General features: G+C 37.2%; 1 protein-coding gene across 5 annotated transcripts; it reads right to left on the reverse strand.

Moving 5' to 3' along the window:
* Positions 1 to 2,409: 2,409 nt before the first annotated feature.
* trim13 (tripartite motif containing 13) lies at positions 2,410 to 11,940 on the reverse strand. Of its 5 annotated transcripts, none has more exons than XR_001631393.1 (4): positions 11,874 to 11,940; positions 7,150 to 8,396; positions 6,654 to 6,811; positions 2,410 to 2,666 (listed from the first exon to the last, which is right to left on the reverse strand). XR_001631393.1 is itself a non-coding variant. In XM_016454230.1 (3 exons), exons 1-2 carry the CDS (start codon positions 11,877 to 11,879, stop codon positions 7,176 to 7,178), a joined length of 1,227 nt encoding a protein of 408 aa, XP_016309716.1. In that variant the 5' UTR covers positions 11,880 to 11,940; the 3' UTR covers positions 2,411 to 2,666; positions 7,150 to 7,175. The 5 variants fall into 5 exon arrangements, 3 of the variants coding, with proteins under 3 accessions (XP_016309716.1, XP_016309717.1, XP_016309715.1); XR_001631394.1 differs by lacking the exon at positions 11,874 to 11,940 and adding an exon at positions 8,800 to 9,965; XM_016454230.1 differs by lacking the exon at positions 6,654 to 6,811 and having other exon boundaries at positions 2,411 to 2,666.
* Positions 11,941 to 15,607: the final 3,667 nt, after the last annotated feature.

A 15,607-nucleotide genomic window follows, 5' to 3' on the forward strand; every position in this document is an offset into this window, starting at 1 on the left:
AAAGTATGTGTATTTAATTATTATTTTTTAAAACTATATATGTATCTGTTTTTAAATTGTTCTGCTGTCTGTTACACCAGCTTCTTAAAACTGCCTTTCTTGACCTTTCTTCTTTTTTTTCCAGAATTTGCCTGGTTGTGACATCAGAAACTAGAAAACAATTCAAGGTAATAACATCTCTATGCAATTTATTTTATATGTTGTTAATTGTTTTAAGAGAGGAGCTAAAACACATTTTTATAGCAACTAGGCAGTTCAGGTGCTATATACCAAGTAAATGACACTTTCAGCATTTGGCATCATGGTATTAAGGCTTTAAAATCCCCTTCAAGCAATGAGATGTCCGCTTTAGATCGACACAGTGCTTGTTTGCACAAGTGAAGTGTAAAACAATTTTTTTTTTTTTATTTAAGTGTACTTACATTTGCCTATCATGATTTTGAATCCCTTTTTTTTTCAGGCAGTGGTGGCTTAGCCCTCTCTCTGTGAAAGTGCAAATTCACTGTAATGTCTGTAGTGGTTTTATTTGTATTTCTTGCCTTTGAGGTGTTAGCTCAAGTAAATGCTGGAAGGAAAAAAACTATTTCAGATGCCAACTTTTGTTTAGAAGCAATTACGAGTTTGTTGTCATTATCAAGTGCAGGCCACTGCCTCATAAAACTACTCTAGCACTGACTATATTGTGTGTGAGAGGTTCTAGTTGTCTTCCTGTCAATCTCATAGATCACAACTAGGCATTAGGTTTTGTTGGGGTGACAGAACTAAATGGCTGATTTTGGATAATTCATCTACTCTTGTTTGCTTCCAAAATCTCCTACACTAGTTTTTTTTTTTTTTTTATTAGAGAAAAACTATTTTACTGTCAGTGACTATATCAGGAGCTAAACAGTATATAAATATTGTAGCATTGTCACAATGGCCAGTTTCTTGGCCGTGAATACAATTTGCATCACTGAAACAAATTATTAATGTTAGTCAGGTCGTAACCTTAGAGTCAATGTTATACCTTAGTGATCATAATAAACAGGTGCTTGAAACTGGTCATTAATTAATATTTTATTATAATTAATATATTTTAGTATACAAATAAAGATACAAACTGTTACATTTCAAGAAAAGGATTTAATCGGTTCATCACAAGTGGTGTTGTTGGCTGTAAAATGCTGTGTTATTTAGTACACTCACTGCAGATCTCACCTTTCTGCTGTTTCACATTATTCTACTAAAAAGCAGGCATGGAAGTGTACTTGAAATATTGTTTAATGCTACAATTCTCCAAAATCAAATATATTTCAACACAATTAAATTACATTTTAAGATATAACTAAATTCTAAATCTTTAGGAAGCTGATGTGTCAAAGAAAATACTTTGTTTTTGAGATTCTGTGTTTGCCAATCTATTGTCGGGTGTATAAATATATCTAATATTACTATCAGTACTTCAGTTTTTTTTTATTAGGTCTTTATTATGTTAATGATGTCTCACGTCAACTCTGACTTGGTAAACATTAACATGAGCTTTTTTATCGTAACTGTACATAAAGCACAGAGCACAGGGATTGATTCAGAAAGAATAGATAATCTTATTTAGCATAGTGTGGGGATAAGAGATGTCTTCTTCAGTTGTGGGGCAGCACTTTGGGAAGCTGGTGGCAGGTCTGTTCCTGCTGTTGAAGATGACTACGAGGCTGGATGTTGTCAGTGCTGAATCACCATCTTGGAGGTTAAATCCAGTCTGGTCTAGAAGACAATAGTGCTAGTTTCTTGTTTCTGATGGAGTTGCCAGAGGACAGGTTTCAGTATAATGCTTGAAAGTTGCTGAGAGGTGTGTCTGTGGAAAATAAGAACGGAGGGTAATGTACCACTGGGGATGATGATGTAAAAATAAAATTGATTACTATTTAAAACTCTTGTAATGCCTCATTTTAGTCGTCTCTTGTGTCCTGTTTCAAAATATAATAAAAAGTAAATATGCCAAAACAGTCCAGGACCCACTGGGAATGATGGATCTTTTAAATCGTGGCATAACATTTAGTTTTGACTTGTAGGTGCTTTTTTACTGAAGTGTAAAATATTATGTGATTTAGTGTGCAATAAGTAGAAGTAATAAATATACATTTTACTTATGTATGCTATCATTAAAGTTTTTTTTTATTTATTTTTTATCAGACATCAATAAAATATATTTAGAAATGTACATTATAAGCATGCAAAAATAAGAAATAAATAACAAAAATCAACTCAATATGTATATCCTGAACACTTAATTGTATTTTGCAGGTCCTGCACACAAATGTAGAAATTATACTTTTTGTTCTTATTGGATACAAATGGTTTGCAGGCAAACACAGCAGTAGACACTGAAGTATTTTACTGCAAACTGACAGCATCACGTCCAGCTGCTGTCTGTATGTTCTCACTCAAGCGTCCTCTCTTCTGTGTTTCAGGTGGAGTCCTGGAATTCCTCAAGCCCTGCTGAGAGAAAGGGAGAGAGAGAGGAGAGGAGTCACTCACTCGCTCTGTGATTCTGGCAGTGCTTGGTCATGTTGCCGAGTGTGTGATTGAGAGAGAGGGACCCTCTCTAGGTGATGGTGTAGCAGCACAGAATGGTTTGTGGTGATACAGCGATACAGGCCGTGATGTGCTGCAGCATCAATTCCTGGGACCTACGCAGTCGAGAGAGAAGAGAAAGACTGTGTGTGTGTGTGTGTGTGTGTGTGTGTGTGAATGCGTGTGTTGTCTTGCTTTAGCAGCATGTAAATATTGGAGTTACTCCTTGGCCAATGCCTCCAATATTGCTCGTGCTGCTGAAACAAGAAGTCACCAAACGGCACATGCACATCATCTTTTTATCTCAGCTACCAGGGCATAGCTGGTGCAGGTAGTGGCTGACTCACTGGTACTGAAATACCTTCATGGACTGAATCATCAAACCAACATAGAGAAGCCAGGAGGACCCTCAGTCTCACCGGAATGAACTGTTGGTCAAAGGTAAAGATAGGTGCAGTGTTTCGTTTTGTTTGAGAAGTTAAGTAGCTTTTGTTAAATTCATGTGTTTTTCTTCTTGTTTATAGGAGAAGTATTCTTAAGTATGTAAAAAATATAATTCTACCCTTGTATCCTTTATTATTATTAATTTATTTTAGTTTCAATTTGTTTTGTTTTTTTAATTAAATAGTCCAAATGAAATCACTGTTTTCCTAAATGTGCTGTTGCATTTTTGTGTTAATGCAAGTAAATAATAAAACTGAAAAAAGAGGAAAATCTCGTCTGACCTGTTGCATACTCATTTGAACCTCCTTAGCGCACCTATGTCGCTGTATCTGTTCAGCAGTTTCCGCAAGGAACGGAACTTTTATTTTGGAGCTCTCATATTTGTGGTCGCTTTTCGTCTCTACTGTATTTGAATGCTGTAGAAATGTGTTATTTTTCTGTTGATGAACCAGTATAACGTGAAGTGCGTTAATGACTCTTTTTTTTTTTTTTTTCAAATTTTCCTCATTTCCGGCGAGTACACTGAGAGCACAAAACTGACTCCAAATAGACTTTTCCCAAAAATAACAAATAAGCAAGGGTTTTAGATATTTATATGGAGATTATTCCGCTGGTTAAAATGGACGGCATATTAATATTAGAGGCAAATGTCTCCATGATCTTGCTGGAGAGGTTACCGAACGGCGCATGCGTACCATAGGCCTATCATTCTTATATAACATCAGCATTAAAACGCTTATCACCCAGCGACTTTCTGCAAGTTATTTTTCGGTTTTCCCGGTAGTTGTAAATGACGTGTCATTTCATGTTAACAGTACAAGTCACTTATTATGTAACCTTACGTGACGGTGCTTGTATTAAATAATACACAATCTTTGTGAAATTTCACACAAAGTTCTGTCGGCCTAAAAAAAAGACCGTATAATGCAGTGCAGGGCTCAAATAGCCTACCATTTAAATAATTTGCGCCATTTTATGAAAACGAGAATTTACATTTATGAGCAGGCTAAATCATCTTGGCACATATAACCACGATTTGGACTCGTTCTTGCCATGTCTTTGTATTCTGAGAAATTATAATTAATTTATTAGTTTTTGTGTGATTTACCGGGGTCAAATAATTTAGGGTAACTTTGAGGGGTTTTATAAGGGACCCATTTACACGCAGAAATGCGTGTGTATGTGTGTTTAATGTCTGAATGCTGCGTTTGCCTGATTTTATCACATTTTGTATCTTTGACAATAAAGAAAAGACGTTTTATTTATTTACTTTTTTTTTTTATTGACCAGCACTTAAAACCGTTGTTGCCTTTAGCTCGTAATACGATCACTTCTGACACAGGTCGATTTAATCTTCTGACGCTTCGTTTTAGTCATATGATGCTTTTAGGCATAATCTAAAGATGGTCCGCGCAGCTGAGATAATGTAGCAACAGTGCAGTTTCATAGAGCTTTTATAGAGATTTTTCATAGAGATTTTAATCTATTATTTGGTAATGGTAAAACATACACATTTTAATAATTTAATGGAAAAGTTTTTCAAGATGAAATGGTTTATTGTCCAGTACGTATACTGTAGGACGTAAATTTGTCTTGAGTTTATTTATTTTTTAACAAATAGATAACTTGATATGAGGACGGATTTTTAAACGCCTCTTTTAATTATTAAATAGCCTGTTTTATCAGAACCTAAATTTATGTTTACCGCGCACACTTATTTTGCTGTGTGAGATGCATTGAGAAGTCCTCTAATAAGATATCATTTTACATGGCTGTTAAAAATATATAGGCTATTTAATTTAGATGCTTACTCTTAGGCAGACATTTACATAAAATACATGTTTTTCGTTTAATTTAATTGTGAATAGACTGATTTTTACAACTAATTACAGTTACTGGTCATCGTGTGTAGACAAGTTCCGAAGGGAAAAAAAAGTCCGTCTATTTTTTTTTTTTTTAGTGTGTGTGTTTATGTCGGGGAAACTTGGGTATGTCCAAATAAATTCACCTTCATATATTACAGCTCTCGAAATTTTCTCTGCATACAGCTGCTGATTTGCACGCTCTTTTAATTCAGTAAACAAAAGAATGAGATTGAAGTCTTAAATGTTAGATGCAGGACAGTGCATATGTAAAAGGTTAACATGTAATTTTAATAAATACAATGTGAATTTTATTCATTTATTTTGCTATCTCGACAACCATAACACTTTGTCCGGGAGTTTTGAGACATTTGCAACTATAGCCTAGGCTAATTGCTGATGTTCCTTATTGCTGCATCATTTATCAGAATGCAAGGTTGTTTTGCTATTTCATGATGCGCCGCATGATACACTTTAATTTATGCGGCCTTGTAATCGAAATGTAACCGTGATCATATTATTTCGTGTATCTGGTGTAGGCGATCCGGTTATATAATGGGCAAATGCTTGTTTGCTTTAGTGTTTGCAAAAAAGTAACAAAACTAATGCATTTCGAATTTTGCAATTACAGGACAGAGACGCTAAAGGGATTTTTTTTTTTTTGCGGCTTCGTAAGTCATTGTCGACGTATGCATGCTTTTCATTTGACAAATTTAAAAATAATTAAGCATAATGTTAGAACTTTAATAGCATACTTATATGAAGGGAAATGTATTTGGAGTCTCATCCCTATAGCAAATTTAAACTAAAAATAAAAACAGGATAAAATGGCAAAGTGCAACTTTTCGATGTAGCCACTTCAAGAGACGAGTATTGACAAAACCAATTATTAAAACAAATCATTAGTCATTAGAAACATTAAACACAAAAACAAAACATTTAAAGCAAAAAGAAATAGCCTACACGTGTTGACATGATTGCCTTTTTTTTCTTAAAATAGGCCTAATAGTGAGGTATACTGGTGTAAGATAGATAGGCCTATGTGGTAGAGTGAAGATAGTGTCGTTATTTTAAAGACACAATGTTACATTTGTTTAAAAAGAGAGAAAATCGAAGAATTGGAATTACATAACATGGCGCCATTTCAGAGTGAGCTTCCTATTTGTCGGCAATGTGTTCTGCAGGCTTCAGAAAAATTTAGATTTATTAATAAATTCGTTGTTATTCAATTTACTCCAAGTTATGTAAGGTTTTATTTTGCAAAGTAGGTTAAAGTAGGCAATTTCACTTTTCATCCCCCAGTTCGCCTGGCAACAGTCGGCTAAATATATGTTCAGTGACGTGCGCAGGGCTCCGGTGGTGACGTCATATCAGAGCAGAGTCGTCCGAGAATCTCAGGATTCCTGTTTACACCGTGGCAAAAACGGGGATACCTTCACTTTTTTTTTTTCCTTTTTCTTTCTTTTAAAAGTCCGGACTTTGTGTTTAATGGTGCACACCCATGTCCCTCCTGGGTGACATTGTAAATATTACAAGGCATTAATGAGGTCTGATTTTTTTGTATAAAATAATTTACCCTCAAAACACGAATCTATTACATTAGCCAATAATGTTCAGATAAAGTTTTGTTACGGCACTAATAATTTCAAAACTTTCTCTTAATGGCAAATGCTATTGCAACATTTAAGCTATATTATCGCAATATGTATTAAATCAACAACAAAACAAACATATAGCAGTATGCAAGTTCATTCTGAGTGAAAAATAATAATAAAAATACTGAAGAACTGAACTTACTGTCCTGGTACTAGACTGACATTCAGTTACATAACGTTTAACCTTGAGTCTCCTGATAACTTGCACAGAGTAGATAAACGATATCAATGCACAATCGGAATGTGTTCCTCTTCTTTAGTTTTTTTTCCAGTTAATTTCCAATACTGGCGTTTCCAAAACTGCAATAAAGCATAATATATTAAAAAGTGAAAACTTGTATTCGAGAGGATCGTTTGGAGATTAAGTATACAGCTCTATGTAACTTAAGTGAACAAGCCATTTTATTAAATGTAAGATTTGGGAATGTTATCCCATTAGTAAACAACGATCCATCCACACTTGATTTTCCATTTAAAACCAACAGACAAAATCAGTGCAATTTACCAGCACGCAAATGCTGACTATGAATCAGCCGTTCTTGTTACACATTCAAAAACAGACACAAACTAAATTTTCCCAATGCTACAAATCTACGGGATTTTCAAGATTGGCACATTGTAGGACATAAAAAAAGTACCTAATGAATGGAGTTATACTGTAAAATCAGCTGAGGAAATCTGATGTTGTGTTTATCAGGTCCATGATACAGTTCCGACACAGCTCGGTTAGTAGCGTGCAGATCGCTTCCGCTTCGTTCCAGCACAACCCAAGCCAGCGCACAATCTCTCCAGGACAGGGCAGAGAAAAGCCACCGAGTGCGACCACCTTATCCTGGAAGCTCAGAGCGGGACAGTCCGACGGGAGAAAGTTCAGCGCTGGGAGACACGCACATACAACCAGAACAACTCTCCACAGCACGCGGGAGTAGCGCGGAGCGGCAGCAGGGGGCAGCGAAGCCAGGTAGGTGCTGCTCTCGTAGGGGGCGCACAGCTTGTCCACCTCTCCAAGACGCACCCGGTCCCATTCCTTCACATCGAAGCTCTGCAGGCCAAGCAACCCCACGTCCACGTCAGTCCGCGACGGCACCGGCGTTCCCCGAATGACGCGCAGCTTTTCCCTGAAGTCCTGCATCTGCTGGAGGAAAGTGAGCGGGTCCGAGAGCGAACGGAAGGATTCGGCGATGCTGAGCGCACGCTGCTGCTCCTCGAGCGCCGAGCGGAGCTGGTTGATCTCGGGGTCAAAGGTCTGCATGACCGCGAGCTTCAGAGTCTCCAAGTCCGAGAGGATCTCGCTCCGTTTGTGCTCCAGCGTGCGTAAAAGTTTGTCAAAGTACTCTGAGACTCGATCCGCGTCACGCGAGACCCTCTCCAGCGCTTTCCTCTTAGCTCCTTCTAACGATTCCAGGCACGAATGCACCTCCGCGCCCCTCCAGCCCTCCACGACACGAAACAACTCCTCAAACGCGAGCTTCTCTCGTTCGTACGCCTCCTCCAGCGCGCAGAACTTGTGTCTTTTATGATCGCCTGTCGTGGCGCAAAAGCCACAGATGAGCTTCAGGTCCGTGGCGCAGAAGATGTTGAGCGGCTGTCCACTGTGAACTCGGCAGAGAGACATCCTTGGCATCACTCGAATCCTGTTGTACTTCTCCACGATGCCACGCAGGGAGTAATTGACTTGCAAGCTCGCGATGCCGTTGTGCACGGTCTCCTTTCGACAGGTCGGACATTTGAACGGTGGTCTCCAAGCAGGGCTCCGGTTACCGTCCAGGATGCCCTCCAGACACTTCTTGCAGAAGCTGTGAGAGCACGGCAGAACGCGCGGATCCTCGAAAAGACCGCAGCATATTGGGCATGTGAGGTCCTCCTCCAAGAGCTCCATCGTATCCTAAAGTGGAAAAAGACATCAATATGAAAGATTGTCGGTGGCATGACACATCAATGCAACTTTCATCATCTTGGCAAGCGTCTTTCTCGTGCATCCCACACCGATTGTGAAGTCTAGAGCACTCAGTGCTGGCCAGTATCATTTTGGACATCATCTACATTACGCGCAATAAACCAAATATAATGTTTGCTTTTGCAGAATGCGTTACGAGTCTACAGTGAATACATAATAGAACCAAATTGGCTGAAAATGAGAAAAACTGCATCCATGTGAAGCTTAGCGTGCAGTTTTTTTGTAAAGAATCAACATCATCTGCATCGATCAGAAGATATTTTTCAATGCATTGCAAGCGATTCTGTGGAAGAGGCACGACAGGTTAACCAAATATAGTAGGTTAGATTGCCTGATGATGAAGACTCCTGAGCGCACCAGTACTTCATTTTTAATTGCCGCGTAAGAACTTTCGTGCAGGAATATCCGAGGACCTGTCCAACAAACTTCAAGCATTGATTTAGAAAAAAGATTCCCCGCCGTCGAGTTGTCAAAAATGTTTCTCGGTTCGCCCGGGTCCGGTTGTCAAGGTATTACTACGGTTGTGGCAGATTTTGCAGGCGGAAAGCATCAGCAATTGGACCAGAAGCGCACTAGATGCTTAGGCAGTGTGCAACGCAAACATGGCTCTTGTTGCTGTGCAGACTTCGCCCTTTCCAATTGGGAAATTTTAACTAGTTCAGGTCAAGTCAGTATGGCCAGGCAGTTAAAAAGAATGCGCACAAACAGCTAATGAATAGTGCATCTAAAGACAAACATTTCAACACCACATTCAGCGTAATATCTGCGTAGCGAAATGTATTTGCAGACTCGAGCGCTTGAATACACGTTTTGCGCGGCGAGAAAGAAATGCAGAGGATTCCTTCATTCTTGGATGAGGTTGTTGCGGGGGAGCACTCACTCTCTCCTAGATCAGCGTTTCTCTACAGATTACGTCAATACTGGCGTTACCCTTCATCTACCCACATAAACGCCTAATTCGTCTATTCACTGAGCTACAGTAACGAAGTGATTTTCGTTTACATCTACTCATGGTTTACAGACACAGACAACCAAAAAGCACGTCGGGGTTTCTTTCATAAAGATGATCCTTCATCACGCCACTTTGGTCGCATATGCCCGTGCCATGTGTCAGGGCCTTGACGCATCGATAACCAATCGCTACCGAGTCACGTGTCAAAATATTTTGACATCGATTTTTCTTCCCCTGTTTCCATGCCATCAGGAAGAGAAGGACTTCCGAGGCGCCGCGCTCATTGGTCGAGTCAGGGATGAAAGCGCGTGCAGTGACGTAATTGGCCACGAGAGGGCTCAGCGAACCGGGCTGTCTTAGAAATAGGATGAGCGCTTTTTATGATTGTTTGTTTTTATTTAGTGTATGTTAATTCGATAATAACACAGACCAAAATTCACAAAAGGGACGCATACATTCAAAAACATACAATTTTATCCCAGTCCAATTCAACACTATGGTATATGGTATGTTTTATTGGTGATTTTTTGGTTAAGTAACAAAAGATGTTTGGCTTTGAACTTTAAACACCTTGCATTATATGCGTGTCATGTTTACCTGTCATAAAATAATGTACAAATATATGTGACCCTCTCTGTGAAATCCAGGCTAAAGTCTCAAAATCTAATTATGAGAGAACAAGCATCAAAGTTTGATTATAACCATTAATTTCACTATGATTTTAATCTGACATGGCCTTACAGTCAATATTAAAGATATAAAGGTTACATTTTCACAGAATGTTCTTTACCTTATGAAGGATGATTTTATGTAGTAAACATTAAATCACAAATAAGAAAATGACTTTAGCTGGGTTTTCACAGCCAGGGTCACATTCTCTAACTCTCGGTGAGGTGAAAGTGGCCAAAAAATCCTCCAGTTTAAACTGTTGCAATTGCCTCGTCGCTGTGTATTTTCAATTCAATGGCTATTAAAGTTTCTCAGAGTGATCATACGAATGTACATTTTTATCCAGACTGCTGATGGGGCGTCACGCAAGCAGCTTTTGTCACCAGCTATCTTGAACTTTTCTCTACCCTGGTCAGGATGGACCATTTGCAGTTGTTTGTGATTGCTGGATTTGTAAAAACTAAATTTTTATAGAGATTTTGTAATTTTCTTACATTTCCTGTCAACCCTAAATGTAAAGAGGTGCACTTTAAAATTATGAATCACATTTACCCTGCAAAATAATTTTTAAGAGTAAGATTCAATATTGGGGACTCAAATATATGCCAATTATGAATATCAGAGACAGAAACAGTTGAACACTGTTTTTTTTTTTCAGTGTAATTTGGTACAAACATTCTGGAATGATTAATTCAGCTGGATACAACAAAGAATACCTGTAATCCTCTCATGGGAAATTAAGTTTGGTTTCTTATTTAAGGATAAAAAGATATCTTATGTAATAATTTGCTGCTTTTGCTGAAATTTTACATTCATAAATGTAAATTTTTCAAAAATCCCCCATTGATTAGTGGTTTTTAAAAAGGAATTTGTAATATATTTGGAGACGTTAAGAGGGATGAAATGTCCCAAAGCAAGGTATTTGTATACTTTATTAGAGGATTTTGGTTTCATAATGTGAGAGCCTCCTACTCCCCTACTTTTTCTTTATATATATATATATATTTTTTTTTTCCCCCCCAATATTTTTATTTTATCTTACATTTATTTTGTGATATGGTGTACAGAGTGTGAATGAAAATTGTGGATTGGAAAATTGTGTTGTTGTTGTTCAAAGCACTGAATAAAAATAAAATAAAATAAAAAAACTTTCTGAGCCGGTAAGCGCCGCCTTGAGGTGGACTCTGTGTGTGTCAAAACAGCACCAGTAGTCAACAATGATTTTTCCGTGGGATCCATTCTATCCCGGAAGCGTTGTACGCTCTTGAGTTTGACGCGTGTAACTGCACTTCCGGTGATCTCGGCGCTAGAATGGCTGCAGTGTTTACGTGTTGTTTGGGCTGCTGCGGGGATGGCGGAGCGGGCCATGCTCCCCTCAAAGAAATGCCCACCGTACAGCTAGACACGCACCACATGGGTAAGAGTCATTTCCACTGCTCAGCGGGCTCACAAGAAGACACCACTTTACATTTAAAGCGAAGAGATGTGTCAAGCTAGCAGATGACGCTATACCCTAAAAACAGCGGCTTGAACACAAATGAACTAATAAATAGGTTTACCATCACGGTTTTTAAATAAATAACGTGCATTCGTTGCTAATAGTGTCTAATTAATCAGGTCAAGTAGTCCTCCTTACTACTCTGGATCACATGCTAGCTGCTAGTATACAGCTGACAGATCCAATGTCTGTTTAATCTCTCTTGTGATTGAGTGAGTCTGGTAGTGGGTGTCATTTCAGCCTCGTTTTTCTGCAGTTATCTCTGAAAACATTATGAAATACATACCTGCATTTCAGTGCTGTAGCAGTGTGGTCATGAGAGTTTGCTTGGCCTTTTTTCCCAGGGACGGATGTGGTCATAGTGAAAAGTGGGAGGCGGATCTGTGGAACTGGAGCCTGTCTTGCCAACGCCCCTCTACACCAGAACAAGAGCTATTTTGAGTTCAAGATCCAGTCCACGGGTGAGTGCCTCCGTGATAGTTGTTACTATACAGTCAGCAGGGTCAGACTTTTCATCATGTTACATTGTAGCCAGGTTTTTTCGGTTTCGCTTTGGTTGTTTTTAATATTTTTCTAATGCCTGTACAAACACTGTAGCACTGTGTAGCTGTCAGATAGATGTATTTGTTGTCTCAAAGAGGAATGTTATTGATTGTGTAGCTGCTGTAAAATAGATTATGACATAAACAAATCAATAAACAAAATAAGCTTTGAGAACACAACTCCAGTTAAGTAATTGAATTAATTGCAATAACCAGAATTAAAGCATTAGACAGGGATGCCATGTTGAGTGTTTTCATATGGTTAAGCAATAGTGTCCCTTAATATAAAAGAGAATTTGTGATAGTAAGTTAATAACTCATGATATTTCATGTTTCTAAACAAATTCAAATGACAAACCAAATTATCTTTTGCATAAAGACATATCTAAACATGACAGTGTTTTAGTGCCATTTAAAGTAAAAATAAAAAAACTAAGATTATTAGATTAGTCATAATATTTTGACAATAAAGTCAAAGCAAAATTAGATTAAAGTTGTAATATTTTGAGAATAGTCATAATCCTACTTTCATCTCGTATTGCTATGACTTCTCGTAATTTTGAGTTTACTCCCAAAATATTAGAACTTTAATCTCATAATCTTAGATTTTATTTTAATTTATTTTACGTACCATTAAAATGCCATAATAACAAAATATATATATATATATATATTATTTTATTTTTATTTCTATTATTATTAAAATAATTAAATATTTTTTATTAAATAAAAGTAAAGTAACTTATTATTGGGACCCTTAGAAATTTTTCTTTTCTTTTTTTTTTGCATTGTGACATTTTTACTACAACCACATTTTACCTCCTGGATCTCTGTAATGTTCTTCAGATGGATAAGCAACGAGGAGAAGAACCGATTACCTGCCAACAGCCTGCCTCAGGAGGGGGATATAGTGGTACGTTTTTACTTTTGGAATTTGGACAGTGAGCTATCAAATTGTGGAATACAGCAGTTACATTCTGTATAAGACATTGCTTCTGATCGTAAATATGTCTCTGTTTTAAGGGGGTGACCTATGATCACGTGGAATTGAACCTGTACTTAAATGGAAAAAACATGCATTGTCCAGCCTCAGGTATTCGAGGGACTGTGTTCCCCATAGTTTATGGTGAGTATTTCAGTAATATGATATATATATAATTTTATTTCTCCAATATAATGACAATATTGATATCATATATTTACGTTTCTTTAGCTTCAGTCTTGCTAAGAACTTTTTTTCAGGCTACAATATTGATATCATATATTTACATGTTTTTTTTAAGCTTCAGTCATGCTAAAACGGTTTATTAGGCTAGTCTAGCTAATGCACAGCACATTTTAAAGTAAAAATCTTTCCCAAAAAGCTCTTTTAATTGAAAATTGGGACTTTTGTTTCTTCCAGCCACTGTACAAAGGCCTTAAGTGTTACAGGCCTTTTTTTAATGATCAAATTATCATCTTTTACTCATGTCTTTCCAAACCTATATGACGAAAACAAATAAATATTTTGAGAAATGTCATACAATGGAAGTCAGTGTTAATGCAGTCATTGGGCTCCAATGTTGTTTGGTTCCCAACGTTTTTTTCAACATATCTTCTTTCATGTTCTGCAGAAGAAATAAAGTCATACAGGTTTGTTACAGCATGAGGGCAAGCAAATGATGACAGATTTTTCATTTTTGGGTGGACTATCCCTTTAAGTTTAAATAAAGGTTTAAATAACATTTAAGAATGTGCAAGTTGTGAAAGGGAACATATCATAAAGCAATACTTTTATTTTAATTTGCTATATCTTTAACAAAAAGTTACAATACAAGTTTTAAAAAAAGGACTGAAAAAAAAAGATTTGTCATGACATATTAACTATATATTGGAGAGACGTTTTTGCCATTCATATGATGAAGTAATATATTGATGTTTGTAATCTCTCCTCTCATTCTCTCAGTGGACGACAGTGCCATCATAGACTGCCAGTTCAGTGATTTCTACCATACTCCACCTGAAGGCTTTGAAAAGGTTCTGTTTGAACAGCAGATCTTTTGAATTGTCATCTGTGTGCAGACACACACATATTGTCGAGTTGAACTGTGTGTGTGGCAGCATGTGGTTATGATCCCTTTCAATGTTGCTTCTGCCTTTGCTGTTACTACTGCTGCTCATGTCCTTTTGGAAGACAAACCAGGCTTTATCCCGTCTGTGTGTGTGTGTGTGCGTGCGTGCGTGCGTGCGTGCGTGTGTGTGTGTATGTGTGTTTGGACACACACAAATGAGAGAGAATCTACAACCCAGAAAACACTTTACATAAGCACTGAAGACACTTACTGATATCTATTTTCTGTAGTGGGTGATATTGATAAACTGAGCTTATTCTTTTATTTAATGACAATGTACAATGATCAGCAGCTGATCAGCTTTGTGTTTTTCATTTATGTAGAAATTATTGATAATGTATCGTTGACTTTATATATCCACACAAATATCAGCTTTCTTGAATTAACCTATTGTATTTGCACTAGTTACATGTGATTGAGAATCAAACCAGACCTCTCTTATTCTATTGATTTTTGATGAGTCTGTTACAGTCGTTTGCCTTTCGTCTGAACTAGGCAGATTTATAAATTGCCAACAATATCAGTTTACAGTGTATTTTAACATTTTACCTCTGTGATCTCTATTGCACATAGTATTAAACAAGTGACTGTGGCTGAACAGTTTTCAGAGTGTCAAATAGACACTGAAATGTTTCAGACATGCATTAATCTGTTTAACATGATCATTTTTGCTGCCCTAGCTTATATCTTACCAAACTCCTTCAAATGTTAGACTGAAGGTAAACATTTCTTTTTGCTTCAGATGTGTTTTGCTCCACTGATGTCCTGGACCTGAAATAATTAATATCTGCACAGTAACATTAATTACAACTATGAACCTAATTTTACTGGTTACTGCAGAAATGTTATGTACCTTTAACACTAAAACCACTCATGCATTCATTTTATCCAGTTGAATACGCAACCAATTTTTAAGTTTTATTGTTAACAGCATGGTAATGCAGCTACCTAAAGGCAATGTGCTTTTCAGAAAAGGTGCTCTGAAAATGTTTTTTCCTGTAAGACTTGTCAAGTCTGATATTCAGTCCCCAAAAAGTCTTATGGTACATTCCACAAGTGCTGTATTTAATAACCCTAAGTATTCTGTCTCTATGTCAAAGACCTGTGTTATAGTGTGCAATGACAATGACTTCTAACCAAATAAAATAGAGACAATCAAGCACCTCTACAAAAACAAATTGTTATATTTAGTTAAAATTCTAAAAGTGTCCCTAGATCTTTGGTTGTTAATTGGAGGAATAATGTGGGTTAGCAATAGTACTAATTCCATATATAGCCTATGTTTATTGCATATAGAAAGAGAGAGAGACATAGATAGATGTATTAGTAAATAAATTGCGTTCTATTCATGTGCCACAGAAACATTC

The sequence above is a fragment of the Sinocyclocheilus anshuiensis genome, unplaced genomic scaffold (genome assembly GCF_001515605.1).
Source record: "Sinocyclocheilus anshuiensis isolate Anshui unplaced genomic scaffold, SAMN03320099.WGS_v1.1 scaffold976, whole genome shotgun sequence".
NCBI lineage: Eukaryota > Metazoa > Chordata > Actinopteri > Cypriniformes > Cyprinidae > Sinocyclocheilus > Sinocyclocheilus anshuiensis.